Source organism: Colobus angolensis, unplaced genomic scaffold, assembly GCF_000951035.1.
Source record: "Colobus angolensis palliatus isolate OR3802 unplaced genomic scaffold, Cang.pa_1.0 Scaffold102, whole genome shotgun sequence".
Classification (NCBI taxonomy): Eukaryota; Metazoa; Chordata; class Mammalia; order Primates; family Cercopithecidae; genus Colobus; species Colobus angolensis.
In genome coordinates this window covers 7,085,662-7,102,882 of record NW_012111142.1, presented here as the reverse complement: position 1 = coordinate 7,102,882, position 17,221 = coordinate 7,085,662, and the positions used below count along the sequence as shown (strand labels likewise).

Genomic DNA, 17,221 nt, shown 5'->3' with positions numbered 1-17,221 from the left:
AGAATCCGCCTTCCATTCTTTCTTTTTGCTTTCTTCCACTTATTCAATTATTTATCCATTCATCAAGCTGCCATCAGTTAAGTGCCTTCCTAATCTATGCTAGGTATTACACTAGGCCCTGGGGATATGAAGTGTGAGAAGGCAGGGTCCAAGCCCTTCAGAAGCTCTGTCTCATAGAAGTAGTAGGAAAGAAAAGAAACAAGCAGAAGGCAGTGTGACTGGGGCTGAGAGAGTGAAGAACAGGGTGTGAGAGAGGCCCAGTCAACTCTATCTGGAGCGAGTGAAGACTCAAGGCAAGCAGGTTTCCAGGTGGAAGTGATATTTAAGCTGAATTTTGAAGAAGGTTGGGACCAGGAAGGTGTGTTGTCCAAGCATGGGGAAAGGGGTGAGCCTGCAGGGGTGAAGCTGCTCATCTTGGATTTGTCTAATCCAAGATGGGCAGTTGAAATGGGCTGAGTGGCTGGGGCAAAAAGCACAGGCAGGAGGAGTGTGTATTTGAAGGCAGGAGTGGCAGGTTAGACTAGAGAGGGGTATATCGTAAGGGTCTTCTGTGCTTCCGTGTCGGGAGTGGTGCAGAAAGCTTGCCAAGTCGTTAAAAAGCTTTAAGCAGCTGGGCACGGTGGCTTACGCCTATAATCCCAGCACTTTGGAAGTCCAAGGCGGGTGGATCAAGAGGTCAGGGGTTCAAGACCAGCCTGGCCAACACGGTAAAACCCCATCTCTACTCAAAATACAAAACTTAGCTGGGCATTGTGGCACATGGCTGTAATCCCTGCTACTCAGGAGGCTGAAGCAGGAGAATGGCTTGAACCCGGGAGGCGGAGGTTGTGGTGAGCCGAGATCACACTACTGCACTCCAGCCTGGGCAATAGAGCGAGACTCAATCTCAAGAAAAAAAAGAAAAAAAGCTTTAAGCACAGAAGTGATGTGCTCAGATTTATGCTTCATAAATAAAATAAAATCCCTCTGGCTTCAGTATAGAGGATGGAGTGGGGCCTGTTGGAAGAAGGAAGATTAATTCCCTTTGACAATGCAGGAGGTTCTGATGAAGAGAGAACAGAGAACCATGTCAGAGCAAAATTTCTATCCATAAGGTTCATTTCTTCTGTTGTCTGGGTAACAGACAATCCCTTGGTATCATCTACCATGTTTGGGTAAGGCATGACACAGGACCTATGAGCGCAGGGTTTCTTTTGTTGCTCAGAGAAGGCGAGGATTGCCATGAGGCGTGGCCCAAGACCACAGAAGAATTGCACACACTTTGACTTTCCAATTTGGCTTTGACTGGGTCTGTGACTTGGACTTGGGTATCAGTTCTCCCATCTCAAGGTGAGGAGACTGAACTAAATTGTTCTTTAAGTTTCTTCCAGCTCTGAAATCAATAACATAATAGCTTAATGAGCTGGCTTTAGAATTATATATGAATCTGAATTCTCTCTGCCACTTCTGGCTGCATGACGTTGGGCAAGTTACTTAAACACTCTCTATGGCTAAGTTTAAAATGGGGGTGGTAAGATTCTTCCTGCAAGGTTGTCGTGGAAACTAAATGTGACACTGTATGTAAAGCATTTTTAGCACTGTATCTACGTATAATATATGGATGTTACATGTATCAATGGATGGCTGTTACTATTATAAACAAAAGTGAAGATAGTTAACCTGGAGATACCATGAAACAAGGAAACTCATCCCTAGATCATACAAAGTCAAGGAACTAGAAAAGTGAATGCCTTAGTGCTTACAAATTCCGCTACACGTGCAGTCTTTTCTGCCTCTTAGGCTAGACAACAGTACTGGGCTGAGATGGCAGTGCTGATACACTGTGACAGAGCACCCTCTAGTGGCCATAGACATTAACATTTTCATTAAGATTATTGAAGAACATGGCTTTGTGGACATGCATGTAAACGTCGACGATTTGGGTTTGTTACTCTTAGATAATGCCAATTGAGCTAATCTTTGATAAAACTAATAAGTCTCACTAATTATATCACTTCTAATAGTAATTCCTTAGTCAACTGTTCCACAAAAGTCATGTTCTGGGCATTGATAAGATCTTGCAGTTCTAAAAGAGACAATTACATTTTAAATTAAAACATATATTAATATTTGAATCTCACATAAAATACTGAGTAGTTCTTTATGAGATTGAAAAATAATGTGAAATCACTCAAAAGGATGGTGCAAGAGCACTTGGGTTAGGTGGCAGAGCTGGGGTCTTTCTAGGGGTGATCTTGATAGGAACTTGGCTATCACTCTGGGCAACTTGCTTCATTTTTGGGAACCTGTTTCCTATTAAAATATAGAACTGTAAGCCTGAACAATACTTTTTCCAGCTTTAAAATTCTCTGAATTAAGGGGGATAAGTTATCCATTTTAATATTAGAACTCTGGTTTCAAAGAAATTTGATGTCAACTTTTCTTTATGAACATGGGGTCTCAAGTACAGTAGTTTAAAGGCCATGTAAAGATGAGTTTACAATATTTTAGAAAATCAACCCAAGCCATCTGTAGCAGACATAGCTAGTCACTAACAAAGATTCATATTTCCTTTCCATTTAGCGGCTCCCTTTGCATTCAGGTGGCACTGTATGTTTAGTTCTTGCCAAAGGAACAGCAAAAACCATGTGTATTTCCAATCCAAAGTATTTCCAAAGTAGTTAAGTACTAGGTGCGTGACCTTCCACTCTTCCTCGTTCCCCTTGTCCTCCAATGGATAACACTAATGTGAAAGGAACCTACTGAAGACAAGCAGCCCGGGAGGGCGACCCAATCAGAAATACCTGCATTGGATTTACTATTTCTTGTACTTTGCCACCTAAATTCTTATCATTTAGGTGCCTGAGTTCAAACTGGTTCTATAACAAGATGGAATATGCCTGTACTACTGCAAGGAAAATTAGCTTTACAGGAATTAAAAATTTTTCTGCAGATACTAACAAAATTTAAAGGGTACACAGTTGATTTAGGAACTAAGGTTCTAGGACTCTTCTGAGAAGTATTAACTGTGTAAAAGAAAAAATCAACCTGAAGTTCAACTGAAAACAGATCAAATAAATTAAGAGAAATATATACTGCAGGATACTATGTACTTACTGTAAAGGATGAATAGACTTTAGGCACCAACATGGAAAGATGTCCTCAATGAGAATTACAGAAGTTAAAGATACACAGTATGGTTCTGTTGGGTTTTTTAAAAAAAATTATAGGTTTTGCACAGACTGGAAAGTTGAAGATCAATAAATGAGTGAATACTGCTTTTAAGGTAGATTTTCACTTCTTTTACACCTTCTATAGCCTTTAGTTGACAGAATGTGTGTTGCTTTCATAACGAACATCTTCATATACTCTATCCTTTAACCAAAACTCTCACCATTTTCATTCCTTACCTTCACACCTATGCTAAACACTTCTCTCTGGAGCATCCTCCCACAAATGCTATTTAACCAAATCTGATTAGGCGGTTTCTCTTCCTCAGAAATTGATCTCACTGCTCATATTCCAGAGAATTTTCTCATTTGTTTAACCATCCATTACCCTGGAAGTCTTTTTGCATCTTAGTGTCTTAGCTATTCATGTTGGGCTTTATCTGTTTTCCCACTTACTAGATAAGGCTTCTTGTGGGAAGAAACCAAGATTTCCTCATCTTTGCTTCCCCTACAGTGTTCTGTATAATAGATGTTCAACTAATCTTTGATAAATTAAAATGTGGCCTTTTTTTTGCAATTCAATGTGTATACTGCTAATAATTTAGAAAGAATCTAAATGATCACTTTATTTTCAAAATTTTATTTTTATGGAATCTTCAGCATGTTTAAACTTAATTTTTAGAACAAGATAAAATCCAAAAGCTTAAAATCAAATATTTTATAATGTGTTACAATGAAGTATGGAGAGTTCTGTCATTTTTGAGGAAAATCTTTCATAATTCTAAAAATGCAGATATTTACAATATTTTTAAATACAGACATACACAACATGGCATATTTAAATGTACAAAACAGTTGAAATTACATTTTATTACAGAACATTCCAAAATTCAAACTAATTTTAAAAAGTCCACAAACACTGATAGCATTTGGAAAAAACAAGCAACAAGTTTATCAATAACCATGCAGTATGTTTAGTAACTTATACACAACACATAATTTACATGTCAAATCCACAAGCCTAAAGATATATGATTGATCTATTTAACTCATGCTAGAATCTAAATACTATTTTATAATTCATAGGTTTAAACATGTTTTACAGTAATCTATGAAATAGGAATATAAACTATGAAAAATATTTAACTGACTTCTTAAGAGACGAGGAAACGTCAAAAAGAGCAAATCAGGCATTTTTTCCCTGAAATTGAAGTTCTTATGGATGCCTTCGTAAACATCGAAGAAAGAAAATAAAAACAACTCAGATAAAACTTAATTTTACCTTCTCAAACTTCTGTTTAGAGCTCTTGGCATAATCACAGCTCCCCTGGGATATTTTTATTTTCTCCTGATTTAGTGGAGACAACATATTTATTCCCTCTCTTGTTCCAGGAAAAATGTAAGGTGGCTTAGAAGATAGACTCAGAATATACTAGAAAGTATAATTATAGGTTAAATAAAAAAGAAAATAGAGAAAGCAGAATTTGGGGGAATAGCACATAAAGCCATTTAAGAAAAGGTCAGGAAATATATCCTAAATTACATTATTCTCCCACACTGATTTTCTGGAAATATTGCAAAATATATTAATTTGTAAGAAAACTAATATTAAAGTACTGGTAAACTAGAGCTGCTGATCAAAATTCTTTTTAAATTATTTACCCTGATGAAGCAGATGATCATAAAAATGTATGTGCTTTTCTTTGTGCTTGGATCAAATAAGTTTTCCTCAATACCATATAAATGACGCTATATTTAGACCAATCTAGCTATTGGTCGAGTATAGGTGGAAAAAAAAAAAAAATGTGGGCACCCTTACTGAATTTCTACTGAGAATTCCATCAACTGCTGTCTGTTGACTTGAGACTGGATGGCTTCAACTCAGGTGGTCATGTGTTACATGGCTCTTTTGTGAGCACAAAACAGAGCAGCATCAATTCCAGGGCATCCTGACTATTAGTTCCTCCAGCTCAACTCATCAGGACCCAGCAAGAGAAATGGGAGGAAGGTAATGCAGAGGAGGAGACCTGCTCAGGTTGGCATGTTGAGGCCACAGTCTCCTCTGCTGTGTTGAGAGCCGCAGATTCTGACTGTGCTTACAGTCTGCATGTCACAGACCTCAACCCCACTCCTGGGGCAGGGAAGGAATGGTACGGACAGAAGACTGGGAGCAGCATTAAATAGCTTCAGGGAAACACGAATGGTCTGTTCATCTCTATTCTACAGGCCTAGCTCTCAACAAATAATAGAAAGAAGGGTCTTGTATCTATATGCTGAGAAGAATGGAGGGAGTGACAATGAAGGAAAGGGTTTGTGGGAAATGGAGAGGAAAGAAAGGTAGTAGGATGTTTCCCTTTCAAGTGTGGCACGAGTTTCAAAACTATAGATTAGGGACCGACCAGAATAAAATATCTGAAGACTAAAAGAAACCACTGCCTCCTATCTTTTCTGAAGATGAATGGTCCCAAGTAACCCTCGTGAGTTTTGGTTAGGTTGGGAAGGAAGGAAGTTCAAGTCTATAGATCTATAACCGTGGAAACTATAGTGCTCTTGGATGGGATGGCAAAGGCTTCCCCAAGAACTGTGCTGGTGGGAGAAGGGGACAGAATAATGACTGCTATTTTTCCAGTGATGCCCTTCAGAATATAGGCAGCGCCAACTTATCCATTAGGCACAGTACCTAAGGCCCACAGTTTTTTAGAAGCCCACAAAAATATTTTAATTTTTTTTTTAGCCTCATAAGAAAACACTGAACTTCTAGACTAAACAAAACGTTTTAATCTAAAATATTAATACATTCATTTCATACAAACACAATTGTAAAATATCACTTTAAATTTTGTATGGAAGAAGGAGTCTAAGAAGGCAAAACTACCTAGGGCCCACAACAATCATATTGCAGCTCTGAATACAGGGTCAAACAAATTGTAACTGAAGCCATATAATTTGAACAGGCAACTGAAGATAATCTAAAAGGATTAGAGAAGAATGGTCAAGGCTAAAATAATGGAGATGGAGAGTCTGAGCTTACTGATCCTGTTCCACTGGTTTTTCTTTCCTTGAATGTTACTTTGGAATTAGGTAAGTCTAATATTGGGGAAGTGCTAGCGTCAATTTCCATTAGCCAACCCAGAAAAAAAAAATTAAGCTCATTATTTTATAGCCATTGTGCAATAATAAAGACAGAATCAGGATGAAGACACCTGCATGTCTTTAAGTCCCTTAGTCCTTTCTCCACTTCTGTAAACATTAGAGGCAGGTGTTCCTTTGAGACCCTGCGTCCTGAACTTCCTGTGTCATAGGCCCCCTCAGTTCTAGACTTCCTCTGTGCTTCTCCAAGGCCCTGGCTCCATTATCCTCGGTAGCAGCCCAAGGCTGGCAGTGACAGCAATGTGGGTACCTGTGGTTGCAAAATTGTTTTAAGAATATGACAAAAGAAAAAGGAAGCAGGGAAAATGATGGAAGAAGAGATAAAAAAGTAACCAATTTTAACATACTAAAATTATACTGTTAAAAAGATGGGGAAGGATTTATACACTAATTGCATTTTCTAAATAGTAGCACTGAGATATTTGTACTTCACACTTCTCTGTAATTTTAAAATATATTTTACAAGACAAATGAACTCTATAGTCAGAAAATGCTAAATATTATTTTGAAAATTGTGCTCTCAAGGCCCCAAACTCTTGACAAGTATCATCCTTGAGATCCTCACAATATGGCTTAGATTAGCAAATACAGTTAAACATTGGCACACAGGACAGGGAAACTCAGATTTGAGAGCAGTACTTTTAACAAGTTCCATTACTTTCCATCACCCAAATTCATCAGTATTATAGGGAAATGTCAATCAAGAAAGCTAATATAAAACACTTTTTGTATTTGTTCACCATATATCATAAGGAAACAGGTCAAAAGGAAGATGAATACAAAGGAATCAAGAACTGCCTTTCACAGAATCACGCAACTTCTGAGCTTGGAAGGGAATACTAAGCCATAAAATTCAGGCCCTTGATTTACTGGTGAGCGTGGGGTCCAGGTTATGTGTTTCGATTAAGGTCACACAGCAAAGTTGGTAACAGAGTTAGGGTAAGGACGCAGGTTTCCTGACTTTTGGTATAGTTACTCTTACACTCTCAGCCCTCAAACAAATTGTTTTATAAGCTATACTTCACTGTTTATCCTAAGTGCACACAGAGAAATGGAAAAATTTCTGTGTGTTTTTTTTTTAATGTATGTTAATTTGGAAACTGGATTAACTGAAAATATAAACTTCACATGAGTAGTCCAACAATTACAATGAACAAACACAATTTTGGTTCTGGAAGGACATTAAGAAGTTAAGTTAGACTTCAGTTACACAAGAATTAAGGCTCAGGGAAAGTAAACTGTGTCGACATCCCCAAATCACAAAGTTGAGACAAGAACCAGGTCACCTAAACCTGGCTCACTGCTTCTTCCAATACTCCTTATTCTTCATTGGCTATCGATTACAAACAAAGCAAAAAGATAGAATCAATCTGGTTTAGATATAAGGAAACATTGGTAAGAATGCTTGGTGAATTGGTATAAATCAATTCTCTGACTACTAAGAAATAAACTAAAATCTATTGAATTTCAATAAATGAGGCAGCATGACTGCTTATTTTATTTTAAAATGGGCTTAAATGCAGATCATAATTCTGAGTTTTGGTGTCATTTAAAGATGATGTAAGGCTTAACAAATGTAAAACAAAATTCTAATGTTTAAAATTTTCTAGATCAGGAGTTGGAGAATAATAGCCAGCAACCTATGTTTTATGAGGCCTGTGAGTTAACAATGGTTTTTATAGTTTTAAAGGGCTGAAAAAAAAAGACAAAGAAGAATGTCTTGTAGAGATCACATGCAGCCTGAAAAGCCAAAATGATTTACAAACTGGCCCTTTACATTAAAAAAGTTCACTGACCTCCATTATAGATTCAGAAAGCATATGAAACTGGGCTGAATATGTAGTATGTCCTGAAAGGTTTGTTTTAAAAATTAAATCTCTGATTTATTCCAGCTTTATTATCATTTGCCTCTTTCTCCTAATAGTAGGCAGTAGAAAAAAACAGTTTGAGAGTTATGATTACCTATGTTCCAGTTAAATGAGGTTTTATCACACCTACTAATGTAAGTGGACACACAATTGAAGCTAATTATTTTATGCGTGTAAAATTAGTTAAAATTTTTCAGATAGCTGAGAAAATGGCATTTGCTATACAATGAAATGGAAGCAAGTATCTGTGATTAAAAACTGGTAATTTCTCCTTTGGGTTTTTCCTGTTTTTAAGATTTTCTTGTCATGCCTCTCCTGGCCTCCTGTTGTTAGATTTATTAATCAGTAGTTCTAAACCATATTAATTATCTCAGTGACTACCCATCCATATCTCATTTATAACCATCAACAAATCTCACCAGAACATATGGAAAGAATCGAAGTGCTTCTAAATGAAATATGAGATACTACAATAGATCATAAATGACTAGTTCAGGGAAGAAATGACTTAGAGACATAGGCCAAATCCCAAGCTGAACACAACAGTAAAGCCGACCAGGTTCCTAAGTTTCACAGCCTACAGCATCGCTCAGTAAAGGACTAGAACACCGTGGTGGACCCTGGTTTGCAGAACACTCTGATCATCACTGTATAAAAACAAATCTGTATCTTTTCCTTTTCACATGATTTATGTGGCAAAATTTGAATTTTGTGAAATAGAGAAAAAATACCAAAGCTGTGCCAATGTTAACCACAATCATTTCAAGGTTATAACTTTGAAAGTAAGATCTACTGTGTCAAGATTAAAATGTCTTAACTTTAAAATAATCACATTAACAATTCCTTTGTACAGTTCTCTTCGGTTACTCCATTCTCTTGGTTGCTTTTATAATTGGAAAGGAACAAATTTTCTATTTCAGTCAAGAATTCTTCTGCCATAAAGCAATTGGTCACTTTGCTCAGAGTCTTCCTCATACACTCCAAAAGCTAGTTGAAAAGAAAAGTTTTATATTTAAATATAGAAAAAGTATGAGGGTTTGCATTACTATCACTATTTTTTCCCTTTCCAGACCTCACATTTCCTAATGCTCAAATGAGAAACACTCTCCTTAAAAATGGCTGAACATTAATTTGTGTTTAATAGTCACAGAGCTGGAATGTAGGAAATTGCTGCTGAGGAACACTCAGCTTAGTACCTTTATGATTTTACATAAGGAGACAAACCTGAGATTGTTTATGTGACACTTTCTACTTTGGACATATTTGTGACTTTTCTCCATTTGTAGTTACACTTACAAAGCAAAATAATCCTGAGCATACACACACACAAAACTCTATGAACATAAAAACATAGGATTCTACCATTTCAAAATGAAGATGCTAGTTAGAGTCTATTTCCTTGGAAATGTGCATATACTTTTTCAACAACACAGAAAAAAGTGGATATAACAGAGTAAAAAATATTAAAAAGAAACTTAATGTTTAAATTTTCTATCCCCAAATGCTATTTAAAAAAAAAAGACAAATGTTACAAATCTACTAGCCTTCAGTCATTACAGAAGCAAAACCTAGAAGTGAACTGATAGAATTCAAAACTCTTATTTCCTACTAGAAAGTTAAATAAAATGACTATTTAAATGTAATTGTTAGAGTTATACCATCAGTCTTAAAAATGATCAATTGTTAAGGCTAAAATGGAAACACAGCACTTTCAAATTTAATAAAATGAGAAAAATGTTCTCCATTGTGTACAATAATAATCTGCTAAGAAATTTATCAGCCGACACTGACAAATTTATTCTAAAATAGCATTTTTTTCTATGTGCAAGCTTGGGCAACAAAACACATTACTAATTATCTCCTAGAAATTAATTTTCCAAAGGAAAAAGTAATAAAGTATACAGAAAATTATCCACAAAGTATCAGGCATCATGGGAAAACACACTGAGATGAATAGCTTTAGAATCTGTGAACAATGGAACCAATTAAAATGAAGGCAGCTTACTTTCTGCAAACAAGTCAGGTCAGAATCCCGGCGAAAGATTTTATCCATGGGGACACTGCTGTAGGAAGAAATATGAAAACAAACTGATGAAACGAATACTATAAACTAATCAGTTTCGTAATAAACTATCACGGATGCCATACATCACAATTTTATATTTAACTTGGGTTTTCTCTGAAACATAATTTAATGAGCAACACTGCAGATGTGCAACCATCTCAAATCACAATACATACCTATGGGAGAGCCTGTATTTTTCTATTATCCATCTTGTCTTTTCAAATACTAATCCCCACTGAGGTTCTTCTAACATCTGCTGTACTTCAAATTTGTAAGGTAAGCCTAGAAAAGCATAAAGAAGCACATTTTCATCAACTATTTCTTAACTCGCCAATCTCCTTTTAATTATAATTAAAATTCCCTTCAGTGTTTTTACAACCACAGCTTCGTAGATCAGCTGAACAGCACTTTAAACATAGTGGGCATTCATTAAATATTTATTGCCTGACTGTACTTGGTCCACTAAGCATATTAATGCCAAGCTATTAATAATAATAAAGAAGAGTAGAAGTGTCATTTACATGACAGTTCTATGCATGGCACTATGATAGGATGATCATGTAATTTATCACCTAAACCAAGAGACTTTTTGAATGAAAGAAGGTACTATGAATAATTATGCCTGAACCACAGGTTTAAATTGGGATTATACTAGACAAACTAAGACACATTGCCATCCAAGTGATAATTTAAAAAATACATATATACAGGTTATTAAGCTTACAACAATGCCGTATCTTTTTTTTTTTTTTTTTTTGTTACAGGTGAGAAAACTAAAGCTGAGATACATTAAAAAACATATTTAGGCTAGCAAAGTGGCAGGACATAGATGTTAAAACCCAGCAGGTTCACCTCACTTCTGAGCCCAAACTCATTCCACCTCCCTAGAAGAGCTAATCTAAGACTAGACAAGAGGATAGGATGAACTCTAGGGAGGCAGCAACTGCTTTGAGTCAAAGTTGTTACACTAAACTCTGGAGGAAAGAAAGAAGCCCAAGGGGTGGACATCATATATTCAGCTAGAAAGGAAAAAATAGGAAACAATGAGCTATCTTAGCAATTTTTCACATATCCTTCAAGAGCCCCATGCAAATGTGTCTGTAGCATTTTTTTTAAAGCTCAGCTTACAATGTGTACTATGTGCCACCTAAAACTTTATGTGAAATCACTTAAATGAAGTAGCTGCCATTATTCCCGCCCGCCCCCCCGCCCCTTTTTTTTTTTTTTTGGATGAGGATACTACATCATAGAAAGGTTAGCCTGCTCATGATCAGATATAAAAGGCATAGGCAGGATTTGAACCCAGGCAGTAAGACTCGAGAGTTCTGCTTTTAACTTTTACATAATACTGCCTCTCAACTGGGTTTCTACCATGATAAGGCTTTTTAAATAAATAAAATGCCAGCAAATCAGAAGTCATGGGAAAAAAAAAGGGAAAAATACAACTGTTTCCTCACAATGAAAGAAAGCATAGCTTAACTGTCAATATGCTCTAAAAAGGTATTTTTTCAGGTGTTTGGAAGAAGAACAGGGGACAGGAAGCCTGATGATGATGACTGATCTTTTTTATTTAATTGCTCAATTTTCCTCTTCTCCAAAAACTTAAGAGTGACAAATTATAGTACACGCAGGATTAAGCAAACTCCTTTTGGTGGTAACGATCATTTACTTGACATGCTTTGATTACTTACTAAACACGGACACCAGCTATATAATCATAACTATCCATTGAAAACCTATTATTTCTAAGCACTTTACATATATTACTGACACACCTTACAACCATATACCTACTGTAAGCAAGGTAGTAATTTTTTCTCATTTTACAGATGTGGCAAAGGAGAATGAGAGAGTAAACTGCCCAAGGTAAAATAAGCAATAAATGTCAGAGCTGGGATCTGATTCCAGTAGAGTGACTCCTGCTCTCAGTGAAAGTTGAAAATGAAAATAAAGAAAGGTAAATAATGCATTTTCAATCTATGCTGATGCAAAAACATGAAAACACATACACAAATCATATACAGATCTATTTGGTATTTTTAGAATTTTTTTAAGTTAAAAAAAGGTACTTTTGAAGTCAATAAAAGTTTCCTTTTATAGAGAATATTTTTATCCACTAAAATATCAGAAGAAAACTAATCACTAAATGTATTTCCTCCCTGTCACAAGTAAAGAAAACATTAAACCATTAGAGATATTATAAAGATATGACCTGAGTTAAAAGTACTGTAGCACAAGGTATCCCATGGCTTCTAGAAAACCTTAATTCTTGCACCAGAGGATTTCTAAGGGCAAAGCAAAAGACCCAGGATTAAGATCTAATATGCAGTGTTAAGCATGGACAAGTCATTTACAAGACAGCTGTGTCCAATGGTAGCTCATGGGAGCATCATGGATAGTTCCCTCTAATGCTTTCAAGTGGTTCTTTCCCATCTGGGCTAGTTTCTTCACATGCATGTGCTGATCTGTATTTTGCTAAATACTCCAGGGATACCCTTCTACAAATCTTCATAGTTCACTCTCCATTCTGTTTTCTGTTCTCTTGGGGCTCTGTCTCACAAACTCAGCTGTCTTGGTCTCCTTATCTCCATCACCTTAACTGAGTCTGCCTGACTCTGGGTGGGTTTCTCCTTTTTGTGCCATATCTGAAAACCCTCTTAAACAGTAAGCTAGGGTAATTTCGGGCTCTTTTCATTTGTTTCCCACATCTTAGCAACTGTATTCCTTTGCTGCTCAACGTTGTGTTTAAATACCATTATTTTACATACTTTGTCCAGTTTTTTGGTAGTTTCAGACAAGTTCTTGTTACTTCATTTGGCCAGAGTAGAATTTCATGAACTAAATTTTAAGTTTCATGTAATTCTAATCAACATACATTTAAAGTCACATGTACTGCTATTGTATTGGACAGCACCAGAATTCAGATTCATTACCAAAACCTAGCAGTCTGTGAGATTATAAAATGATTTAGAGAGAACAACTGCGATTCTTTTTATAAAACTGTACTGAGCTTAAGAATAATATGTATTATGTGCTATGCTCAAAATGGACATTCCAGACTAAAACTAATACCAATATTATTAACTCAATAAAAACCCACATAGTGTTGACCACCTCCTAGATGCAAAGCAATTTATTAGGTGCTACTGGAGAAAAAGACAAGTAAGACATAGTCCCTGCTCTTTGGGCATACAATTTATTAGAACTTGCTAAATAGATAAATTGCATTAAAAGACAAAGTGACCATGAAGGCAGGAATAAAGTGTTGCAGATACATAAAAAATAGAGCAACTAATACTAAATAACATGGGGGCAGTGCTGGTAAGTCTTTATAAAATATAGGGTATCCAAGTGAGATCATTAAGAATGAAGAGAAATTAATTATTAAACAAATATTCATTTAGTATCTACTTTATGCCAGGCCTTGTGCTAGAAACTGGATAGAAAAATGGGTACAACACAGTATTTATTCTCAAAGAGCTCATGATCTAATGGGAAAGAGTACAATGTGGGGTAACTGTAGTGGCAGTCTCCAGGGGACCTGACCTAGAGCAGTGGTAGTAATGACAGAATAAATATTCTAGAGTTATTTAGGCTATTGTTTCCTCCGATTATTTGCTTTCTAGCCACACTCCCTTCCTTTTCCTAGTCTGCTATACTAATTCCCTATCCACCCAGAAATGATTGGACTACAAGTGGACATAAACTTCGGAGGAATCAAGTCAAATGATGGTCTATGCCAATCAAATTCTTTCCTGAGATACAACAGGAACAAAGAAATATACAAATTGAGTTAGTCATTGTTAACCCCTAAACTGGGAGGTGACAGAGTTGGTGGTCATTTTATTTTTCATTTGCATACCATCACAGAGAAAGCCAGTCTGCATTTATAAAAAAATTTTCTTGAGAACAGAGACTGTTTTGTTTACTGCAGCATCCCCAGTGCCTAGCATACACACTGCCTGGCCATAACTTTTCCCCATATTTCAATCCTTTTGCCCAATGGCCATGGTAACAAAAGTGGGGACTTGAATATAGCAGGAGATTAAGAAAGGGAAGAGGGTGGCAGCACTAGGGTGGCACCCAAATAATGATTCCCTAGTTGAGGGCACAAACTCTTGCATTAAATACTTTTGCACAGTTGCAAATCTTTTGATTTGTATGAGTCAAATAAATGAGAGTAGAAATAGGATAAAGTTATTTTTGTTGAAAACTTACGATAAGAGCCATCTGGGCTAATTTCCTCACTTATAACCAGGCAGGTAATCTGAGAATATGGTAAGGGATTATTTCGATTATAGGGACTAACAATCATTCCAATGAACTTTGCACCTCCTCTGGAGAAGTAACTCTACAATTACAAGAAAAATATAATTAGTTTCAACTGCATAAATTCAAAAGCCAATATTTATCCATACTAACATTTTAAACATCTAATGGGGAAAAGCAGGAACAAAAAGGTACATTAAAAAGTTCACATCTGGCCCGGAGCGGTGGCTCACGCCTGTAATCCCAGAACTTTGGAAGACTGAAGGCAGGCGGATTGCCTGAGGTCAGGTCAGCCTGATCAGGCTTGAGACCAGCCTGGCCAACACAGTGAAACCCCATCTCTATTAAAAATACAAAAATTAGCCGTGTGTGGTGGCACGTTCCTGTAACCCCAGCTACTCAGAAAGCTGAGGAAGGAGAATCCCTTAAACCTGGGAGGTGGAGGTTGCAGTGAGTCGAGATTGCACCACCTGCACTCCAGCCTGGGTGACAGAGTAAGACTCTGTCTCCAGAAAAAACAAAACAAAACAAAAGTTCACATCCAAACTGCAACTAAATCAAATGACTTAAATATTCATTTCACATTGTACATTTTTCAGGCAAAAATCCAAAATGACCCTTAAAAATAAAAAAATGGCCTACCCAATTTGTATTTGCCATGAATATATTTACTAATTATATTCACCACCCTGCATCTGTAATTCTTATCAATACAGTAATAATTTACAAATACCCTACAGCAAACCCAGTCACATATCAAATGTAAAATCCCAGATTAAAATAAAACTTTTTCTCCAGCTATTAAAAAATACATTATGTCTCTTATTATTTCAGTTATATTTAGTACCTGTCCTAGTTGTTCCCATCAATTTTTAAAGGCTCTGGGAGTATTTATCACTGTAACATTCATGGCTTGTCTGTATTTAATAAAATAACTGACTTTCTAAATGTTTTCATAAACAATTATCAATCTCACAATCAGAAAAAAAAAACGCACATTCTTTTAAAACCCCCAGTATATATAATTTTTTCTTTTTTTGGCTGGGTGTGGTGGCTCACGCCTATAATCCCGGCACTTCGGGAGGCTGAGGCGGGCAGATCACCTGACTTAGGAATTTAAGACCAGCGTGGCTAACATGGTAAAACCCCATTTGTACTAAAAATACAAAAAATAAGCTGGGTATGGTGGCACACGCCTGTAATCCCAGCTACTTGGGAGGCTGAGACACAAGAATCGCTTGAACCTGGGAGACAGAGGTTGCAGTGAGCCGAGATCGCACCATTGCACTCCAGCTTGGGCAACAAGAGCGAAACTCTGTCTCAAAAAAAAAAAAAACAAAAAGAAAAATAAATAAATAGATAAAACCCCCAGTATAAAGAAAATTAGAAATCAAATACAAAAAATGTTTAAAGTTTATTTATTTAAAAGGGAGCACTGAGGGGGTATGCAACCATTTACAGAATATAAATATATAGGTAATACCTGGTATTTAGCTTGTGTGTCAATATCGCGTAAGGAAGGATTAGGATCAAAAGCAGGATGAGAATGATACCATCCAATAACACTGTAGCCTCTAACAGCCAGGGTTTCTGAGGCCTGTGTTTGTGATACAGGATCCATCTCACACTGTAGTCCTGTACTCAGACTGTTACATGGTTCTGCTGCACAGACCTATAAACGATTGATCCTCAAATGATTATACTAAAATCCTGTTAATTCTATTACTCTAATGTTATAATTCTTTCAGAAATACAGAAACTTTTCAAGGCCAAGACTTTAATTTGACAATATCATAGGCGCCTTTAACTTGCAAATGACTTATACTCCAAAAGTCTGATTATATGCTAGGAACTTAGCATGCATTTTTCTACTCAAACAAGGTCATAATAATGGTTAGTTTTCCAAGTCAGCCCACATAATACCCATACAAAGGTATTCTTTCAATGACTCCTGTTACTTATGACAATAATTTCAATAGAATGATACATACAAACTTTCAACTACAAGTGTTAGTATATATTTCTGGCCTCTTAAAGGTTGTAGTTTTTTGTTAACAAAGGTAATGAGGACCCAAGGCCTGGCAACGTTCTCTCTTGGTGGTAAAAAGAAAAAGGTGCTCGGCATATGGAATGTTAAGTCACTTCTGGGAATTTAACTTGTTACATTTCCATATTCTCATATATATCATAGGTAAAGTCTGTATTTTAATTATATTCACTGAATTCTATAAAAATATTTGGTATGGTAGTAGGACTAAATAACTAAAACTTTTTTTAAAAGAGAAAACTTACTTCAACTACTTTATCAACTTCTGAGTATCTTCCTCCTAACAGACCAATCACTTCTGCCATAGAAACATGAGCATGCTAAAAGAAGTACAAGACAGACTTAGCCCAAACGCACAAACCCACCTGACAAAAAAAAATAATAAAACTCACTTATCGTAAGAAAGTCATTTGTAAGTATAGTCATCATGCTTTTATAAAATAAAGTAGCATAGGAGAGGAACTAGATGCTAGGATCAGTGCACAGAAACAAAGATTTCAGGTCGGTCTACACTGCTGGCTGAGAAGCTTTCAACCAAACACTTAAAAATTCTCAGACTCTACTTTTGCAACTGCAAAATGAAGATACACTCTTCCTATTCAAGGAAGGTATTATGTAAGGATACAAAGTAAAAATCACTCTAAATCCTTCTACACAAAGACACCACAAACAC

At 36.3% G+C, this 17,221-nt stretch overlaps 1 protein-coding gene across 1 annotated transcript in view; it reads right to left on the bottom strand.

The window, feature by feature from the left end:
• Positions 1–5,911: 5,911 nt before the first annotated feature.
• MYSM1 (Myb-like, SWIRM and MPN domains 1) overlaps positions 5,912–17,221 on the bottom strand; it is a 40,607-nt gene continuing 29,297 nt past the window's right edge. The window contains exons 15-20 of the mRNA XM_011941327.1: positions 16,794–16,868; positions 15,985–16,173; positions 14,451–14,583; positions 10,409–10,514; positions 10,173–10,230; positions 5,912–9,154 (exon numbers count right to left, since the gene is read on the bottom strand). Coding sequence (XP_011796717.1) covers positions 8,996–9,154; positions 10,173–10,230; positions 10,409–10,514; positions 14,451–14,583; positions 15,985–16,173; positions 16,794–16,868 — 720 coding nt within the window. The 3' untranslated portion in view covers positions 5,912–8,995. The remainder of the gene's footprint in view (positions 9,155–10,172; positions 10,231–10,408; positions 10,515–14,450; positions 14,584–15,984; positions 16,174–16,793; positions 16,869–17,221) is intronic.